This window comes from Platalea leucorodia (assembly GCF_965183815.1).
Source record: "Platalea leucorodia genome assembly, chromosome: 1".
NCBI classification, from domain to species: Eukaryota; Metazoa; Chordata; class Aves; order Pelecaniformes; family Threskiornithidae; genus Platalea; species Platalea leucorodia.
The window spans coordinates 24134405-24152952 of NC_138823.1; the positions used below are offsets into that span (position 1 = coordinate 24134405).

The following is an 18548-nucleotide window of genomic DNA, read 5'->3' on the forward strand; positions in this document are numbered from 1 at the left end:
AAATAATAAAACTAAATTAATAACAATTTTGAAGTTCCGTGTCCAGTTATTTGATTATTAAAACCATTAATTTAGCTTTGCATTTAGATGGGCATTAGCCTGTTACTGCTTGTATTTAAACAGGGATTTCAGATTAGACAGTGAAATATTTCAAAAGGGAAACTGTTTTTAAAAAGTGCTAATCCTCTCAGATTTTCAGCATGTGACTTAGAAGTATAAAGCAAGTTGTATGCCTGGTGTTTTTTAGGCTTAATCTACTTTCAAAATGTTCATCGTTACTTAACAAAAAAAAAAAAAAAAAAAAAAAAAATCAGTCCATATCTAGGAAACAAAGACACTGACAGAGGCTTCTGTTAATCCTGAACTCTTGACCTAAAGGTGCAGGGCTAAATTGCTTCATGCTTCATCTGTCTGTCCACTGACTACAACATCACTTGTTTCAGATATTAATCCAGTAAAAAATATGTGGAGAATTCAAATAACCTTTCCTGCTTATTAAATTCATGCTTCTAGTTGGCAGCATTTATATTGTATTTTATGTGAACTGCAAACATCAAACAATGCTTATCATTGGGAAATTCATTCCCTCCCTGTGCAGTGCATGCTACCCCCCCAATCTGGAGGTAAAGCCACATACAAAACATCTTGGTAACAATTAATTTAATAAGCCGTTTTGAACCCACTTGTGTGTTAACTGTTCCCTAATTTCAAAGCGATGCAAGTTTTTAATCTCGAATACTCAGGGCTAGATACCCACCACATCAGAACATGGTGGCAAGTACCCTTGACATGAGAGGAAACGAGAAAATTACAGCAACAATTACAGAAGTATATCCTCCTGTGGCTCATGTTAACATTGCCAAATCCATGTATAAATCAGTACCAACTATTCATAGAATGTACCTGTCAGCAATATACTATGCAACATATGGCTCTACTTAATCAAATATACAATTCCATTTTTTTCAACTCAGAATATTCCTTCAAGGCACAGAGTAGTCAGTCAGTCATTCACACTGTGATGTGGTTTAAAACATTTAAATATTTATGCACCATATTTTATTTATATGTATAGCTATGTCTGAGAGATTTTTTTTTTTTCGTCCTAAGAGGAAACTGACCTTTCTGAAGGCCATTTTGCAGTAGTTGCCACACATGTCTTAGATGAGGGACTAGTACTAAGTCAGAAATATTTTGGGTTTAAACAGCCTACCAAGGACTCTCTTATACTTTCTATGTTTGTTTTTTATTAAAAGCATTGTTCAAAATATGACAAAAAACAGAAATTGGAGCTACAAAGATTTTTGTTCACATTGATATTTGAGCCAGCTGTAAAGATTTAAATCACACTAGATCTTGTTTTATGAATGTCCTTTTGCAACAAGAAAACCATGGAATGCCCTTAAAAAAGAATTTTTTGATATAAAACAGATGTTTTATCCTTTTTTGGGGGCTTTGTTATTGTAGTGCCATGATAGGTAATTAATTCCCAGGCTCCACATAGGTCTTCAGGCAGATGAAGAGAATGATTTGATTTCAAGGCTATAGTGAAGTAAGGGAATTACAGGCCTTCGAGGGGTCATTGCAGAAGCAAGGTTCCTTACGCTGGAATGGGCTTCAGCCATTAATGCTGCTTGCACAGAATGTAATGCGAAACTAGTGTTGAACTTCAATAAGGATAGAAGTAGTAGCTGGAAACAATATGCTAGACCGCTCAGACTGAGCTGTGCTCACGTATCATGCGTCACTCACCTTTTCATAAACTAATGCAATATTATGCATTTCAAGACCAAGATTCTGATTATTCTGATATAAATCCATGTAGTTTCACGGAAACTCAAGCAGTTCTGTCTACATTTACCTTTACACATAGCATTTGTAGTCTCCTAATTTTCATTGCTATCATGGAATTAACGTTTATTAGTAAAAAACACTTCTAGCGTAAATTAAAGCTTTTACATCTTGGAATATTTTTAATGAATGCAGTTGGTATTCTAATTTGCTATTAAATTAATCACAATAGCTACATTTTTTCTCACTATTGTATTTGCATACCTGCTGCCAAGCTTGAATTGCTGTATTTAGAGAATGAAGTGCATATTGGCCGAAGCTGATGAAAATGGGGTCCACCATTACCGTGCAGTCCAATAGCCTTCCTACTGTGCTGCTGGAAATAGCAATCTGCCCCCAGATTTTGAAAGGTTTCACAACACTCTGCATAGTCACGTTTCGGCACTCCAAAAGTTTACAGTCGGCTTGAGTTGAAAACTGGATCTCCTGGAACATCGACTCATCGCTCCACTGACGAAGATATACATGAGGCTCATCAAAGGAAACGACCATGTATTCTAGTTCAGATGGCATGTTCTTATCAGATGAAAATGGCTGAAGAAACTTTGGTGGTGCTGAAAAGTAAAAGAACAAACATGACTAGAACATCACTATTGCCACATTGTGTAGGTTTTTGTAAATTGTGTTTTATCTGCTTGTACATATGATGAAAACAAGTAAAGTTCATAAAAGAGTTGACATTTCTGAAATCGGAAATTAATCCTGTTCACACTGTTTATTAGATGTAAAATAGAACCATAATTAATAGCAGCTGCAAACAAAAAGTATTTGCAAACCAAAATATTTTCATGGTAAATAGACCAGCCAGCCAAACTGCTTTATCTGCACACTGCACAATACTTCAGATTGCCATCTATTTGGAGCAGAGACCATATTTCTGTGAGAATTTTTGCTATAGTAGATGTATATGATATTCCACACATAGCACATTATGAATACAATAAATATTAGCAATATAATATTTGCTGACATGTGACTGTGCAGGCTAACAGGCTCCACAATGAAAATTGTCTTTGCTGCAAATACAGAGAGTTCGAGACCACAAACTCACTGAGATGCGACATATTACCCCATAATACTAGAAATTAAACAAAACAGTATCCCGAGACTAAAGCATGAGAAATATATCATTAAAAAGATTTTATCGTGTTCACTGAAGTCTCAGTCCTGCAAAGCACTAAACACTGTGGCAGCAGACAGTACAAGGCACGTACACCACTTGTGTAACATTAAGCATGCAAGTATTTCCATTGATGTTATTATTTATGTTGCTGGAACTACTCACATGCTTAAAATTAGCATATGCTCAAGTGCTCTACAGATTTGGAACCAAAACACTCATCACTTTCCAGGATCAAGCCCTATTATTCTAGAAAAGCATAATGGATACAATAAGTTTTGTGCTCCCTTCGCGTATAACATAGCACAACACAGTCCCAAAACTTAAGGCCTTTAGGTGCTGTAACAACAGCAGCATCAGCATAAACTCAGTCGCTGTTGAAAAATAAAACAGCTGGGTTTGATTTTAATCTGATTTTTGCTTTTTCCAGTATGTGTAATTTTAAAGATTGAGCATGTGGAATTGGAGTGTAGTAGTGAGGAAGATTATGTACTGATAGAGGTAGCCAATAGATAAGAAATTATTTGCTAGACGTTGAGTGTCAGTCTTTGTATGATTTGATTATGAATATATTGTAATACTTGCAGTAACACAAAAATTACTCACGAAGAAAGCTGTCCCTGTCAAAATTATCTAAGATATTTGCTCATCTTCCATGGAAAGCATTCCTGGCATTTGAAAATCAGACAATAATCTAAAGATCTCTTGGAATGTATTTGCCATTAATGCAATGACAGAGCGCACTGAACAAAACCAGATGTAGCTCCAAAAGTGATCATAATTGAAATAACAGTTAAATCTGCAGTTCTCAGAGCTCCTCCAAGGAATTCTTACTACGGGGGTTGCAAAATCTTCAGATATTTTAATAGTACTGTTAATATGCTGGAAAATTTAAAAGATCAAATTCATTCACTAAGATGGCTCAAAACTGAAGTGGCACCTGCTGTCACTAATCAGACTACGAAAACTGGACAGCTTCTACAGTTACCCATTCCGGAGGGAGGAAGGGGGCTGATCAGCCAGCCCCACTGCCTACCGTATGTACTTTCCCAATGCACAGAAGTCATCAGTTTTACCCTAAAGTCTGTACCACCGGTTGCTGTTGGTGACAATTTATTTGAAGAATGCCTGTTTGAATGAGGAAATGGGGACTACAGAAAGCAAACGGGTGATTAAGCAGCATGTATGAACTATATGCTTTTATTATTCTACATAAAGAAGTACATACCTGTGCCTAGTTGATCAAGATGATGGCAGAGGTGGACTTCCAAATAAGTAAATTGGATCAACACACTTAGTGACGGCACAAACCAAGGAGTAAAACAGGAGTCAACCCTGGTACAGGCTGCTAATGCCGTGGGGGTTACAAGCTGATCGCACGCGCTTTGTGAGCCAGATTCACTTTCTGAGCTGCAGAAGGCAGATAACAAAGTGGTAGTTCAGCAGTTCCAGGATTTTATCGCTTTACAGTAAGACTTGACCATGTGCCATGTAGGTTTTCTGATACAGCCAATGTCATTGTTTTCTTTTAACTGTTAATGGTAGCGTATGTACTTTTTCCCAAGCAGAACATAGGAGACAAGACTGCAATCCAACAATGCTTTTATCACACTGCACTTTCAGTTTACAAACTGAAACACTTGAACCACAGAAGCAAAGAATTATTTACAGAAAATAAAAACAAAACACCCCAGGTATCTTTAATCGTTGAAATAGCTAAACACAGTACATGACCATTAATAAAGCTATAAGAACGAGCTGAAAGTTAACCTGGTCAAAAGAATTTTTTTTTTTTTCATTTTATTTTAAGGAAACCAACTTCCAACCATCAAACTACTTCTATGCATAAACCCTGTCCCTGTAAGCTTTCTTTCCTTTGCCCTTCTCATTCTACAGTCATCATTTAAAAAGAATCTCTGAGTGTTATAAGCTCAGCCTGGAGCCTTTTACTAGCACCTATTACAACATATTAACTATACATTTAAAATGCCACCCCACTGATTTTTTTTTTTTCCTAGCCGTGCTCCTGACACCATGAATTTCCAAGCATTATCTTTCAGTCTCTTGAGAGAAACTAACACTACATCACAATTCTATAGGTTGCTAAGACACCACTGAAGTACAAATAAACTTTCCAATTTAAGCCAAATCTACCCTTAATGTTCCTTATTCTCAATCCCTTTGCAGTTTGGTGCTAAAGAGTTTTAGTTTAAAAGCATAGACTTGATTCAAGAAAACTAAGTCCACATCCTCAGCCCAATACTGCTTTTATTTTTAAAATAAAATTTAGCAGAGGATTAACTAAGGCCAACTTACTATTTTTGTCAGAAAGTCATTAGCTTTTATAAAGCACGGTGAATAGATTTCCATTGATATTTTAAAGATATTTTAAATTCAAACACAAATTTAAATTCGAACATTGGCTTTCAAAGCAACATGTCTTATGCTTTTAGGACCACATTTTTTTATGCACAAATATAGTAGGCACTTGAAATGTTCAGCTGCAAATGCACAGAATTCCATGGATAGGTAAATTTATCAGTATTATTTTGTGTTATGGTAACTAGCTAGTATAGTATTTATTTATGGAGCTTAAACCCAACTTTAGATTTGTGGCCATAAATCAAAATACTTATGTAGCAGTAAAACTCAACTAAAATTAGCTAATTATCAAAGAATCAAGACAGGATATCATAAATGGATTAGGTCAGTGAAGGATGAAAGATAGATCACTTAATCAGATTTTTAGCTGCTTTCCTGTGCTCCTTTACCTCTTCAAATTGCCCGTTTACATTTCAAAAACAGTGTTGTAGGCCTTTTGAGAACTGGCCTCTTTGGAAACAAAACTATTCTTTGTGTTCACATGATAAAACATCTATGGGAGTGGACTAGAGTCAGAGAAATGGGATGCTTCTCTTTGCTCTGCCATGGATATTCCTTAGATTGTTGGAACAAACATGGAAGGAAATCCAAAAGCCACCAAAATTCATATGCTGATTTAGACTATTAAATAATTTTGAATCTGTGAAACTGGTTAGTTCTCTCAGAATAACTGTCAACATTTTAAGAATTTTTGCTCATTGCATTTGATTAGAAACAGAAGCTCAGGGACATATGGAATGAAAATACAAAAAAAGGGTAAAAGGGTGCAAACAAATGCTAACCAAACTATGAGGAACTTTAAAAAAAATAATTACACTTTGATATTCTGAATTATGACTTAATTTTCACAAACAGCTATAACACTAACTGCAGTAAAAAGGAAGAACATTTATTTCTGAAATTTGAGGTTTATTCTGAAATTATAAATTTCTTTTCCTCAGAAACCTATTCCCTGAGTCACCTATCAGTGACTTCTATTTCCTCGGATATGTTTTTTTTGGAGACGGATATTTTCATAAAAAACAAACAAAACTCTCCAAATTCTTATTTAGTCAGATTTTATATACCTGCTTTTTATTTACTGAGCATTTTACTGTGATGGGACCTTTGTAATTTCTCATTCATAACCACAATGATTACATGGCAACTTGACATGCTTGAGGAAATGTGGCAGGAGCTTTACACCAGGGAAATAACTTAAAGCATTTAGCCCTACTTTGCTCTGATTTTTCTGCCCCACAAGCAGCAGACCAAGCAGAGGTAATCTCCTGGAACTCCAAATGTTGGGAACAAAATGATTCCAAACTGCTTTCTGTTTCCTCATGGAGAGTCACCTGAGAAACCAAAAAGGCCCACCACTGAAATGATTCCCTAACAAACTTCAGAGTTCAACCACACGCTTAAAAAGCTAACCAGAGAAAAGCAGCAAACGAGGGCGGGACAACATTGCTCCCTGGGACAGAACTGGCCTTGCATCCTCTCCCGTGGTAGGGAGGGACAAGCGCTGGCAGTGGAGAACTGAGAGGAGCAGGACAATGTGGGCTAAACCACATTTTAGAAGGGAAAGTCACTCTACAGAGAGCTCACCTTCTAGAAATCATCTGAAAAGAAATGCAGCAAGGATTCTTTCATCACTGTTTTCCTGTCTGACCAGACTTTGTTCAAGCGTTATTGTTTTATCTGTGAAGGGGTCCATTTGATTTTTACTCAACCAGAAACCATATCCAGAATTATTGCCCCCATGTTGTTATGAAAATAAAAATACAGTAACAGTGTAAACCAGTTACAGTACAAAAATACTAAGAGTGGCATCCAAATTACTATAGTATTGCCTTAAAAAAGAACTGTAGTAAGAGATCGTAATATTGAGTGAACAGTTTTTAAGGGGGGACTGTAGTCCTTACAATCACTACCACGACCCTATGATTTTAAACTAAACGCCATTTAAACTTTTTGCCTAGGTAGACTTCCGTCAGACCTTCAGCACTGCTACTTTCTCCTTTTACATTGCATAGAGCACAGAAATCAAAGACACAGTCCTTCATCATATGCTGTGCACAAACAGAAAAATAAAGCAGTGTTAGCTGAAATCCCAGGAAACTTTCTATCAGGTCTTGGTGAACAATAGTAGGAACATTAATATCATAGAGGTAGATCTGATTGTGAAATCAAAATTCGTACATCAAATGAATACAATATCAAAAATTCCCACATTCTCTTGGCTGCTTTGGAGCTACAAAATGCAGTGTGGACTGTCCGCAACTTTTCAGCTGGGGGGAAAAGGAATAACTAGCTTCTACTGCTTTGTGTTTGGCACATCATGCTGAGGGATGGGTGTAGCAAAACCAGAGGAAATTCTAAAGAAAACTGACCTGACTTTAATACCAGAAATTTCTTTTTATTTTTTTTTGAAATCCTGTGAAATATCAGAATTTTTAAAATGGAAAATACCTACATTCAAAATCATTATATATTATAAAGTATGATAGCTTTACATCATGCAGTAACTTACAGTTCAAGTTAAATATATGACAACTGGGAACAATGACTTAACAGTGACCTGCACTATTCTTGTTATTTTAAGACTGGAATATTTAAACTGAAACTGCCATTTGTGATGAAACCGCAACATGGGAAAATATCCACTGGGAAGAAGAAAGAGACCACTTAACTCATTTAATTTATGACTCAAATGCTGGTCTGAACCCAAATTGTTAGAGGTCAAAATCCAGTACATCATATACTTTGAATAAAAGCTAAAACAATTAGCAAGAAACATGATCATGATTCCTCACTTTAATTTTTCAAAAGTAGCAATTTAAGGCTTATTTAAAAGTTTTTGTACTTGTTTCATGGTTTGTATCTTAAGGTATTTTCAATTACTATTTCAAATTAGTATGTCAGTAATTATAAAAATACCGTTTACATTAGACGGGAGATGCACAAATATATAAACCATCTTGTAACGTAACTCACTTAAGCAGAGAATGATAAACTCTTCCTAACCAAACCAGGCAGGGGCTTTAGTATCTCACCACCCAAACAGAGCTTTAAATAAAAGTAATTTTGATTATAATTTGCTAGTCCTGCAACATGAAAATGCAACCTATAAAAATAATTTATTCTATGATAATTTCCTTTAAATCCCCTATTTTGAGGACTTCCATAAACAGTCATTTATGCCATATACGATTCCTTCCATAGACACTATACTAATGCTAAATTATTTCACTTAGGACTTCAGATGTGTTCATTCATTGAATAAACATTCATAAATGTTCATTCAAACATTATTCATTCATTGAATAATGAACAGTCTACAAAGTTCTTAAAAATAAACAACATACACATATATACTAGGTCCTTAACCAGATAGCTCCTTGATTTTTATACTTCTAATTACTTCTTGATCAATCTCAGGAAGAGCTTGCATACCACAGGATTTGGATCATGGCATCTTTGCATATTCCCATAGTCATTATTGGTTGATATACTTCAGCCTGCCAGCTACTGCTCAACATATCAGCTGGATCCACATCTTCTCACAAACGTTATTTTACTGTCACATGAGCCACCTAAGTTTTATACTTTATAACTGTTAGGAATCAGTAAGAAAGTACTTAAAACACAAGGGATCGGCTCTCTGGTATTAACAATTAGCATATCACAGAGGTTAACACACACACACACACACAAAAACCCCTGCAGAATCTGAAGTAAAATATATTATCATTGAGCGGCAGCTGCATGCATATGGCAGCTGTTAGAGTCTGACCCAAAATACAAGATCACACTAAGAAAATAAACTTCAACAAGACTAAGCATTTTTATACTTTACAATTAATAGTGAATTAAATTTGCTAATCAATCACACAGTTACAGCATTTATTTAATGTCAAATCATCATAAGTCTCCAGGAAAACCGAGATTCAACTTTTATACAGTCTTCACTTCTTGCTGTCAGTTGCAAATACCCTCAGCCTTGAAGTTTTCTGGTCTAACACTGGGCACTGGCTTTAAGCACAGCTCGTTGTGGCTCTTCTCACAAGTCTAAGATCTCATGTTAAACACTTGCTTTAGGAACAAGCCTAACATTGAAATTTACCATGACATGGGGCAGTCTCTCTCTAAAACCAAAAAAGTTTGGGATTTTTTGGTCAAGTAGAATCCAAGAATACATTTTAGGATGCTTGGTCACAAGAAAATACCCATACTGGTAGCAATATGTTTGTTTGATGAAGATAGAGCCACAGTTTCATCAAAGTTACTGCCAACATGAACTTCCTATGCTACTAGGGGTCTAGAAAGGTTGGCCTTCTCTGCAGGTGCACAGTATCTGTCACCACCTCCCAAACAAGGCTTCCCTTTAACAGAATGTGATCCTTTAGGGCTTAACCGTTACCTTAAACTTGTTTTGTAGCTGAAACTATATGTATTTCAGTGCTCGTGAACTGTCTCAAACTCTGGTCGGTGACATGTGACTGGCATGATTTACTCTGTCTCCAAGAAACACCATAGGCCAAAGCCTCATCTCTGAGGAGCAGCTGCTCTTTTTCTGACCCGTTAAGTTTCTCTGAGAAGGATCACTCCAGCCTGGTCAGGACTACTTCTTCCACACCAGTCCTTCCTGCAGTTATCCTTAAGAAAGCTTACAGTACAGCCTTGTTTGAAGCTAGCATAAAGAGAGATCAGTTTGAATTTCTATGTGAAACTGTGGCTGAGGCAGGGAATATAATCTTTTCTCTTCTCTGACTGAAATCAGAGGTTTTCCTCATGCATCTCTCAGGTTTATGGCTTCTGGATGGAGTTCACCCTGACCTACACGAATCTTTAACTTTCCATTCTACTGTTGGTTCATGTAGGTGTAAACTACACCTCTTAAAACTATTATAAATTCCTCAGGTCACCAAAAGCATCAGGACTAATGACCCTGCAGTCTCCATGCACAGGCCTAAGGAGCTGGCCGTTCATAACACCTTCCCTTGACTTCCTTCTTTCTCCTGTGTTTATTGACCTTCAAATGCTTCAGTAGTGCAGTGCATGTTTTTTGCTGCCTTTTTTCCTTTCCTGCTATCCCTATTCACTGAACTGCTAATGCTTCAGTTCAATTCCCGTTCTTTCAGTTGTAGTTTCTGCTTTAGCTTTATGTGTACACACACAATCTGGAGGACGTAGTGCTTCTAATATCATTGCTGTGGACAGAGCAATTGTCTTCCTTGGAGTCTTCTGGTACCTCAAGGCCATTAGGATATTTCTACCCCTTTATAACTTCACACACTGATACCACTGAGGATGGTCACTGGTGTGGAGCTGAAAACTCATGAGTTTAGACCTTCTAGGCAAGTGAATTCATGTTGTGCTGTAAAATGTTTCTGATGTTAATCACCGTCCAAACTGGTTTTGTATTTTTTTTTTACTTATTTGTATTTCATTTTAACCCTAGCGTTTTTCTGAACGATTACAACTCATTAGCTTATCAGAGCTCCCTGAATGAAACATTGCATACAGTGATGAACCCTACTTGAGCAGAAAACAATAAACATGATTACAGTGGCAAATGCCTTGATGAAGAAAATCCACTAAATTTCACTACTTCATTTTCAGTTCCCACCGAGTTCACATTTCTGTGGTGTTAAGCTGACCAGGAAGGCAATTTTGCCAAGGTCCCACATTCAGAGGAATTAACCTTGTCTAAAACACTTAACTTCTCAATGATGAAAATGCATTCTTTCACAATTAACATCAAGAAATCATTTCCAACCTGATACTATTAATGGAAACCAGATGTTTAATTTTCTTCATTGATTTTGTTAGCCATGTTCGTATTTCCTGATTTCTCTGAATTCTGTAGCTTCACTTTACATATATGTGGATGCTACAACACTCATCCCAGCACGTGTTCATACACAGGCACCAACAATCAGCAAATACCAGTGATCCAACAGGGTCATTCTGGGTTTTCCGCTCTAAATATAAAATGTTAAGAAGGTCTTCGAAAGCAATTCCGCTGCTGTTTGTGGAGGGAACTTGTACTCATTTCTTCTTGCTCTACATATTAACCAAAACTGAATGAATGCAAATAGAGTGAAAATCTGTCATTGTACATTGTTTTCAGCTGTAAACATAATGAAAAATGGATCCCTACTGTTTGAAAACCCTGATTAAATTTTTTTATTCTTAGCATAGTAAGCAAGCTGTGTGAATAATAATGTAATGCTCTTGAAGTACTAAAGTTTTGTTTAATATATCTAAAATAGACACCTGGCTTATTTTAGTCATTGACTTGCACTGAGGACAGAATAAAGGCTATGTACGGGGGCTGCATGGAAGAAGGTTTACTGCTATGTTATACAATGGATTGCGCCTCAGCCTTCTTCTGTTAATTAGCTAATTTTACTGCCTTGTGCAGCTACGAGGTTGTAGGATATGGCCTGTTTGTCTTCGCTTTTCAGTAATCCTTGTGTTCAGAAAATTGATGAATATGATGCTGCCAGGCTGCCTGTAAATCTAAGCGAGAGGTCTTTTTGTGTACGCTCCATGCCCTTGCGTGAAGGTGAACTACCGTCTGAAGCTCATTTAAGACCAGCTACTCTTACCACGTATGAAAACAGTATCTTATTTCCTAAGTCTCTTGAAAAAGATCTCTCAAGATTGTAGCATTAGATTTCTGTTTTTCCCTCCTCCTTTAAAATTACCTTTGGTCATCAGCCGCATTCTGACTGCTGTTCAGGACAATCCTCCAAAGATCGGAGGCTATGAGCTCTTTCTGATCATTCACAAGGTTGATACTGGGCAGCTGTAGTTCACAGACTTTGCTTTCTGATAGACTGAATTCCCGGAATGCAACAAATGATTTCTGAAGCTCATCCCAGTACTCCAAGCTGCAAGGAATCTGTGATAAAAGGGAGAAGGCATAATTACTTTATGCTTGATTCCAAATATAATGGGATTTACTGTACACGCTAAGAGTGCAAAACTAGCTAAACTAAATAAAAGTAAGGCGTCATATAGAAAATCAGAATTGTAACCGTTACTCAGATTCTGTGCTGTTTTGACTTAAAATATTTTTTAGAACTTCATTGCAGTATAACACTTCAAACTTTCTTTTATTAGGTACAGAAATAGCTACTAGTTCCACAGAATCCAACAATAACAAAGACAATTCAACTAATCATTATTTGTATCATGCAGCCAAAAAATCCACCAGATGTCATCACATCATGGTATCAAGGACATTCTAATTATCATTAATCTTTTTTTTTCTTGAATGAGCTCTTTTAATTTCATTACATAACAAAATATCAATTTATTAATTACCCATTTATTGTCATATTAAAATGATCAAAGATGCAGAGTAAAAATGATGACAGACAACGCAATGCCTTGTGGTGGGCCAACACATGAATAAAAATCCTGGGACAAATCACGAAGTACTTGTAATCACATGATCTTTCCTTTCATGGAATATGCTATTTAGACAACTGTGTGATTTTGAAAACCCAAACCCAATAAATACATAGTATCTTCAGTTTAATCACATCCCTAATTTTAAGTCTCTAAATAACCCACTTGGATTATTCCTGGATGCACTGAACTGGAGAGAATGTTATTAGAGACATTTCTAAAGAAAATAGAAAACAAATTTTAATAAAAGCATAGAATTTAAAGGAGTGTGCCTTAGGCCTCTTTTTTTTTTTTTTTTGGTAATAGCATGAAAGTGAATGAGAATATGAATTTAAAACAAATGCAAACTTGGTAAGATATGAAGATTTTAGAATTAAGATACAGAAATCCACAGTTATGGCACTTGTACATGCTCAAGAAATACTAAAAGTCAAGTCGACATAAAGCAAATAGTAAAAAAATGCATATGTATGTGCTATTACCTTTTTTATCCCTGTGTGCCTGTGTGTAGACATACATATATAAATAACCAGGAAAAAAGTAAGAATGAAGAATGTGGTAGAGATGCAAATATATCTAGACACAGCTAGAAAAAGCTCTATAAGTATTCTTCCTTGTTACTCAGTAAGGACTATAATGCACATTGAGGCGACAGCAGGCTGATTAATTAACAGGAATGAAGGTTTAGAAGGAAAATTCAGGGAGCTCAGTGGTTCAAGCTGGGGAGGGCAAGGGAACATAAATAATCACCAAAGAATTCTGGAAGAATTAACATGTGGAACCACAGGTCCTGAAACATGGATTTTTACTACATCTGTCAAGTCACAATGATACCCAGAGACTAAAAAAACAACCACAGTCACTAAATTTTTCTTAGGTCAGGATGGAGGGGAAAAAAAAAAGTATCTGATAACTGTCAGCAAAACTCTGATGCCAGTAACATGTATAACAGAGTAGCACAGCAATACCAACCAGGAGTGCCAATTTAATTTCAAAGGCTAGAGTCTGAGAAAAAGGTATTTATTTAACATCAAAAAGCACATGTCCTATACATAAAGATAGAAACACATTTGTTTATAAGCTGCATATTCAATTGGAAATGGTCAAGATATGTAAATGTCAGCTGGAAAATTATGAGGCAGTATGACGATGCCTGGCAAAAGCAAATGCCATCCTGAGAGACATCACGTGAGATACTTCCAAAAGCAAGGGACAACTATTAATTGACTTGTATAAGACACCAGTGGGGCCTCATCTGGAATATGGCACATATTTCCAATTATTCATGTTAAAACTGTATTAACTCACACTGGGATCTGTGCAGAGTTGAGGACCAAATGAAGGAAAACAAAAGGAACATGATTGCTCTACCCAGACACCTCAGGAGATAAACAGTTAATAGAGGAAAAGGTCTATAGAAATTATGGGTCAAAACTGAGTTGCTCTATGAATAAAGTGTAAGGCTAGAAACCCAAACAGAAAAAGAGAGGGAGGTTTGAGGACAGCCTTGGTGCTCATGACAGCTGCTTTTAAAAGCTTGATTTGTTAATAAGATGGAGACAGTAACGAGCATTGCCTTGATGGGAGGAGGCTGGGCTTGATGACCCAGAAAACATCTTTCTTGGTTCTGTGTTGCTAACTCTACAATGGTGCTGTGCACAACAGCAGCAATATGAAATACTACATTATTGTGTTTGTAGCTATCTTTCAAAGTCACACTGTATTTATTCTTTTTGCTCTTAGTGTCACTACAGAGTTTTGTATTTCTTCAAAACTTGTCAGTGTTGAATTATTTTAACCTTTAATGCCTGTGAAGAAACACTCAAAATTGCAATACCCCAGTTATGTTCCTACCCTTCAATTATGGATATACCCAAGGAATTCCCCTATGTTAACTATGAACACATAAACAGCAACTTCCATCATCCGCTATCTTTCATACTACATTGTGGAGTCATTCACACTCACATACTACTTTTCTAAACCTCCACAATCTCCATTGGTGATAAAAAATTTGATTGTATTTAAAATATTGCAATACTTAGCATATTTCCTATAGCATAAGGTCTTGGAATTATGTCATTACTAAAGGATCTGTATCATTTCTGACAAAAGGTTGCAGCCTTTCATGATTGCACAGGTACTGCTACATACAGTAGTATTTATTTCTGCATAGTTTTAAATCTCAGTCCTTAAAAGACCTTGAGATTTTTTTAGGAGTCTGATTCAATATATTTGAATACTTGGTTTGGTCTTGTGCTTCCTATTGCCTATCAACACCTAAGTTTTCTTTTCTTGCCAATGCTGCTGAGTAACGTGTGCAATAAAGTCTTGTAAATCTATCCTATTATTTAGGATATTTATTTCCTTTAGGTTACATCTCACAACAAAACTTTTTTTTTTAATATGCAAGTCTCCCTAATGAGAATCTCACAGAACTAGATCAGAATGGCAAGTGGTGGACATTTTAAAAGAGGCTAAGCAAGGTGATGAATTCTATTCCCACTAAGATTAATGAGTTGGAAGAACAAGTTAAAGAGCACAATAAAAGAATTTCATAAGTGGCACTACAATACAAAAAATGTAAAACTATTAGTAAGGCTACAGGAAAGTAATATAAAGAGATTGAAAATAAAGACTGAAAATAAATGCAGATCAAAACTTGAAAAAAAACTAAACCAGATTTCATATATATTGTTTAAAAAAAAAAAAGTAGGTACATCAATATTTCCACCTACTCAGTAGGTGGTGGAAATATTGAAACCTATCTTGAGGAAAAGATGGCAAAGTAAAATGATTAAAACAATTATTATTATTAATGATTAATGATTTATTATGATTAATTAATGATTTATTATGATTTAATGATTAAAACAATTATTATGCCATAAAGAAGTAATAACTCCTCTTCAGGCTCTGGTATAACCTCACATAGTGTATTTGCCTTTTAGGAAATTCATGGTAACCTCTTAAGAGAATTATGAAGAATTTGGAAAGGCAAAGGAATGAGCACTGGACTCAGGAGTATGAGTAGCCAGAAAGAACATATCACCTAACAATTAAAGCAGGCTGCTAAGCATCTTGAAAAGATTATTCCTCTTTATTTTTGCTCATGAATTTTTTCCTGTGTTGTAATATGTCAAGAAATCTACCAGAGCAAGAGACAGTATGTTTCAAGACGTCATCTACACATTAGAAGTAAAAAGTCAAAGTCACACTTTATGTGATTGCCTATACAAAATACAGCTCATGCTTTGGGACTGTCCAAACTGCAAGCTTTCTAGTTTGAAGCTTGCAAAAGACTTATTTGACTTAGAATCTTTGATTCCTACATATCTAGCTTTATTTGTTCTAGGGGGTTTATTACTAATGCCTGATCTGGATAAGCTTAAGGAAAGATGGTAGCTCTGGGCAATATTAGCTGCCAAAAATAATAGTTGTGAAAGCCTGGAAATGGGCTATAACGCCAGAACTGAGTCATAGGCAGTGGGAATAAGTGAATTAGCTGCAACAAAAAATTCCCCATATGTAGAATTAAATATGGTACTTTTACCTTAAAATATTTGAATAAAACCTAAGCTATAATTCAGATAATTGTTACCTCTTAGAAAATGTGACCGCTAGTGCTGCCTCTATAAAACTAAACACTAACAAAGCATATCTAACCACAAACTTCTTTGCTAAACAACAAGCATGCTTCTTCCACAGACGCTTCTCCATGGCTTTTTGTTGTTTTCCCTAGCTCTCAAAGAAAGTTTTAATTGCAATGATTTTATTCATGTGTAAAATGCAATCAGAACCATTACTGTATAGCCTGTCACTTACATATGCATAACACCATTATTAAACTGTGGGCTCAGATTTAACCAAGAATCTCCAAGTTGTGTTTTGCAAGAATACCACGTACTATTGCACAAACACTTATTTAGAAGTATGATTATGGCAAGAGACCAAAACAGCAGTCAAATGTTTTTTTTTTTTCAGCAGCATTAACAACAGAGATCAGAAACAGTACTGAAAAGCTACCCGAAAACAGCCTAAACTCTGTGTAACAAAAACTGTTAATAACATAAACACATTTAAATAGAGCAGAGAATTTGAAGGTTCCTCCTTTTTCTCTTTACTGCTGTGGACTATAGACATGGGAGATCTGAAAACTGTGTGGCACTGTTCTGATGAAGAATGAAAATGGTGTATTAACAAATTCTGATAGGAAGGAAAGGAGTCGCCTCCGAGTGACCGTTCCAGTCCTGCCCCCTGCGAGTACAGGACACACAGAAACAACGCAGCTGAAACAGTTGCCTGGGAGCAGAAATCGTTTGAATTAGGAGAGTGTGGATTCTTGTTCTCTGTGAATCTCTCATTTCGCTCTATTTTAAGGAAAAAAATCTTCATATATATTACACTAACATAGACATTACGAGAATCACCTCTGTAACATACATCGACTCTCTACAAATAGAGCCTGTCTTAATTTCAGCAGAGCTGAAACCTCTATCATATACATTTCCCCAAAAAAGAAAAACCCTAAACAAACTCGAAAACCCCCTTAAAAACCTGCATCCTTCAAGTAATTTCCTGCATGCTTGTTACCTATCAGCAAGACAGTATTAATAACCAACATGAAGTATTCCCACTAATGCATTACAACGTGATTACATTATCTGTACCAGAATAATTTAATTTCTATTTGGAAACTAGGGGTCAAGAAACGCTACAGAATCTGTCAACGCTATGTTACACTTTAACATTTTCATCCATGTGTTGTACATCTTATTGACCACATGGATAGTCCTTATTCCCACTTAAAGTTATGTGTAATAACAAGACACAATGGGAGAGAAATGACTGGTGATCCATACGTGCTTTTTAAAGGCTTTCACGATCACAACATACTTCTAGATTTTCCTGTGACCTGATGTTATCCTCCCAGCTTTAGACTACTTTGCTAATTTGGACTGGAAAAGCCTTGGGCACACACCACTTAGCACTAGGTATGTTTCTATAGCAGAGCTCTCCAACTGAGCACGGGGCCAACACCAGTGCACTTCCACAAGCTGTCATGGTACCATAAATGATCATACCTATTATTCACTATACATCTTGTCATAATGCTAACAGGTCTCAGACACAGATATCATTGCCATTTAGTACAGAAATAATTAAAATATCTCAGTTTCTTAGCTAATCCCATCTTTTTCACAACATCTTTTTTGTCTCTAGGAAAAAGCTACAGCTATCTGCCTGCTGCTTTGAGGTTGCTGAATGAAGGGTATACAAAAGTATTATTGTATTATTACTTAAATACTGGAGCATGTAATTTTTAAACTCAATATAAAAAAATCAATCTTTAACTATACACACGCAGATCTCTTAGGTTGCAAAATACATCTTCTCCAGCTGAGAGAGAAAGATATTAACAGCTGGGTTACAGAAGAATGTGCTTAATGTTGCTTTCAGCGATGCTTCCTTTTGATTCATGTTTTTGCTAGAAAGGAAGCTTCTACAGAATGAATGTTCATTTCTTGAATCTCGGTCCCTCAGATGGTGGGCGCTTCCTCTTGGAAACGAAGTTATCCTTGTTCCAGAAACAACTACTGTACAAGAAAGCGCACACAGAAGAGAGGAAGCGTGTGTGTGTTTTATCTTCTCCAAGCAGGGCCACCTCAGTGAAGGAGAGGCAGAATACAATACAAACTAGCACTTTGTGTCAGACGCCAACCCATGCTGAGATTTTAACTCCAGCTTCCTGAGCATGAATAAACTGATTGCTCTGTAATAAAGCTATTCT

At 36.2% G+C, this 18548-nt stretch overlaps 1 protein-coding gene across 14 annotated transcripts in view; it reads right to left on the minus strand.

The window, feature by feature from the left end:
* The window catches only part of VPS13B (vacuolar protein sorting 13 homolog B), a 485731-nt gene that overhangs the window by 51571 nt on the left and 415612 nt on the right, over positions 1 to 18548 (minus strand). For all 14 annotated transcript variants that reach the window (XM_082316760.1, XM_082316766.1, XM_082316768.1 and 11 more), the window contains 3 exons: positions 12049 to 12245; positions 4200 to 4381; positions 2056 to 2405 (listed from right to left, as the gene is read on the minus strand). In XM_082316760.1, coding sequence (XP_082172886.1) covers positions 2056 to 2405; positions 4200 to 4381; positions 12049 to 12245 — 729 coding nt within the window. The remainder of the gene's footprint in view (positions 1 to 2055; positions 2406 to 4199; positions 4382 to 12048; positions 12246 to 18548) is intronic.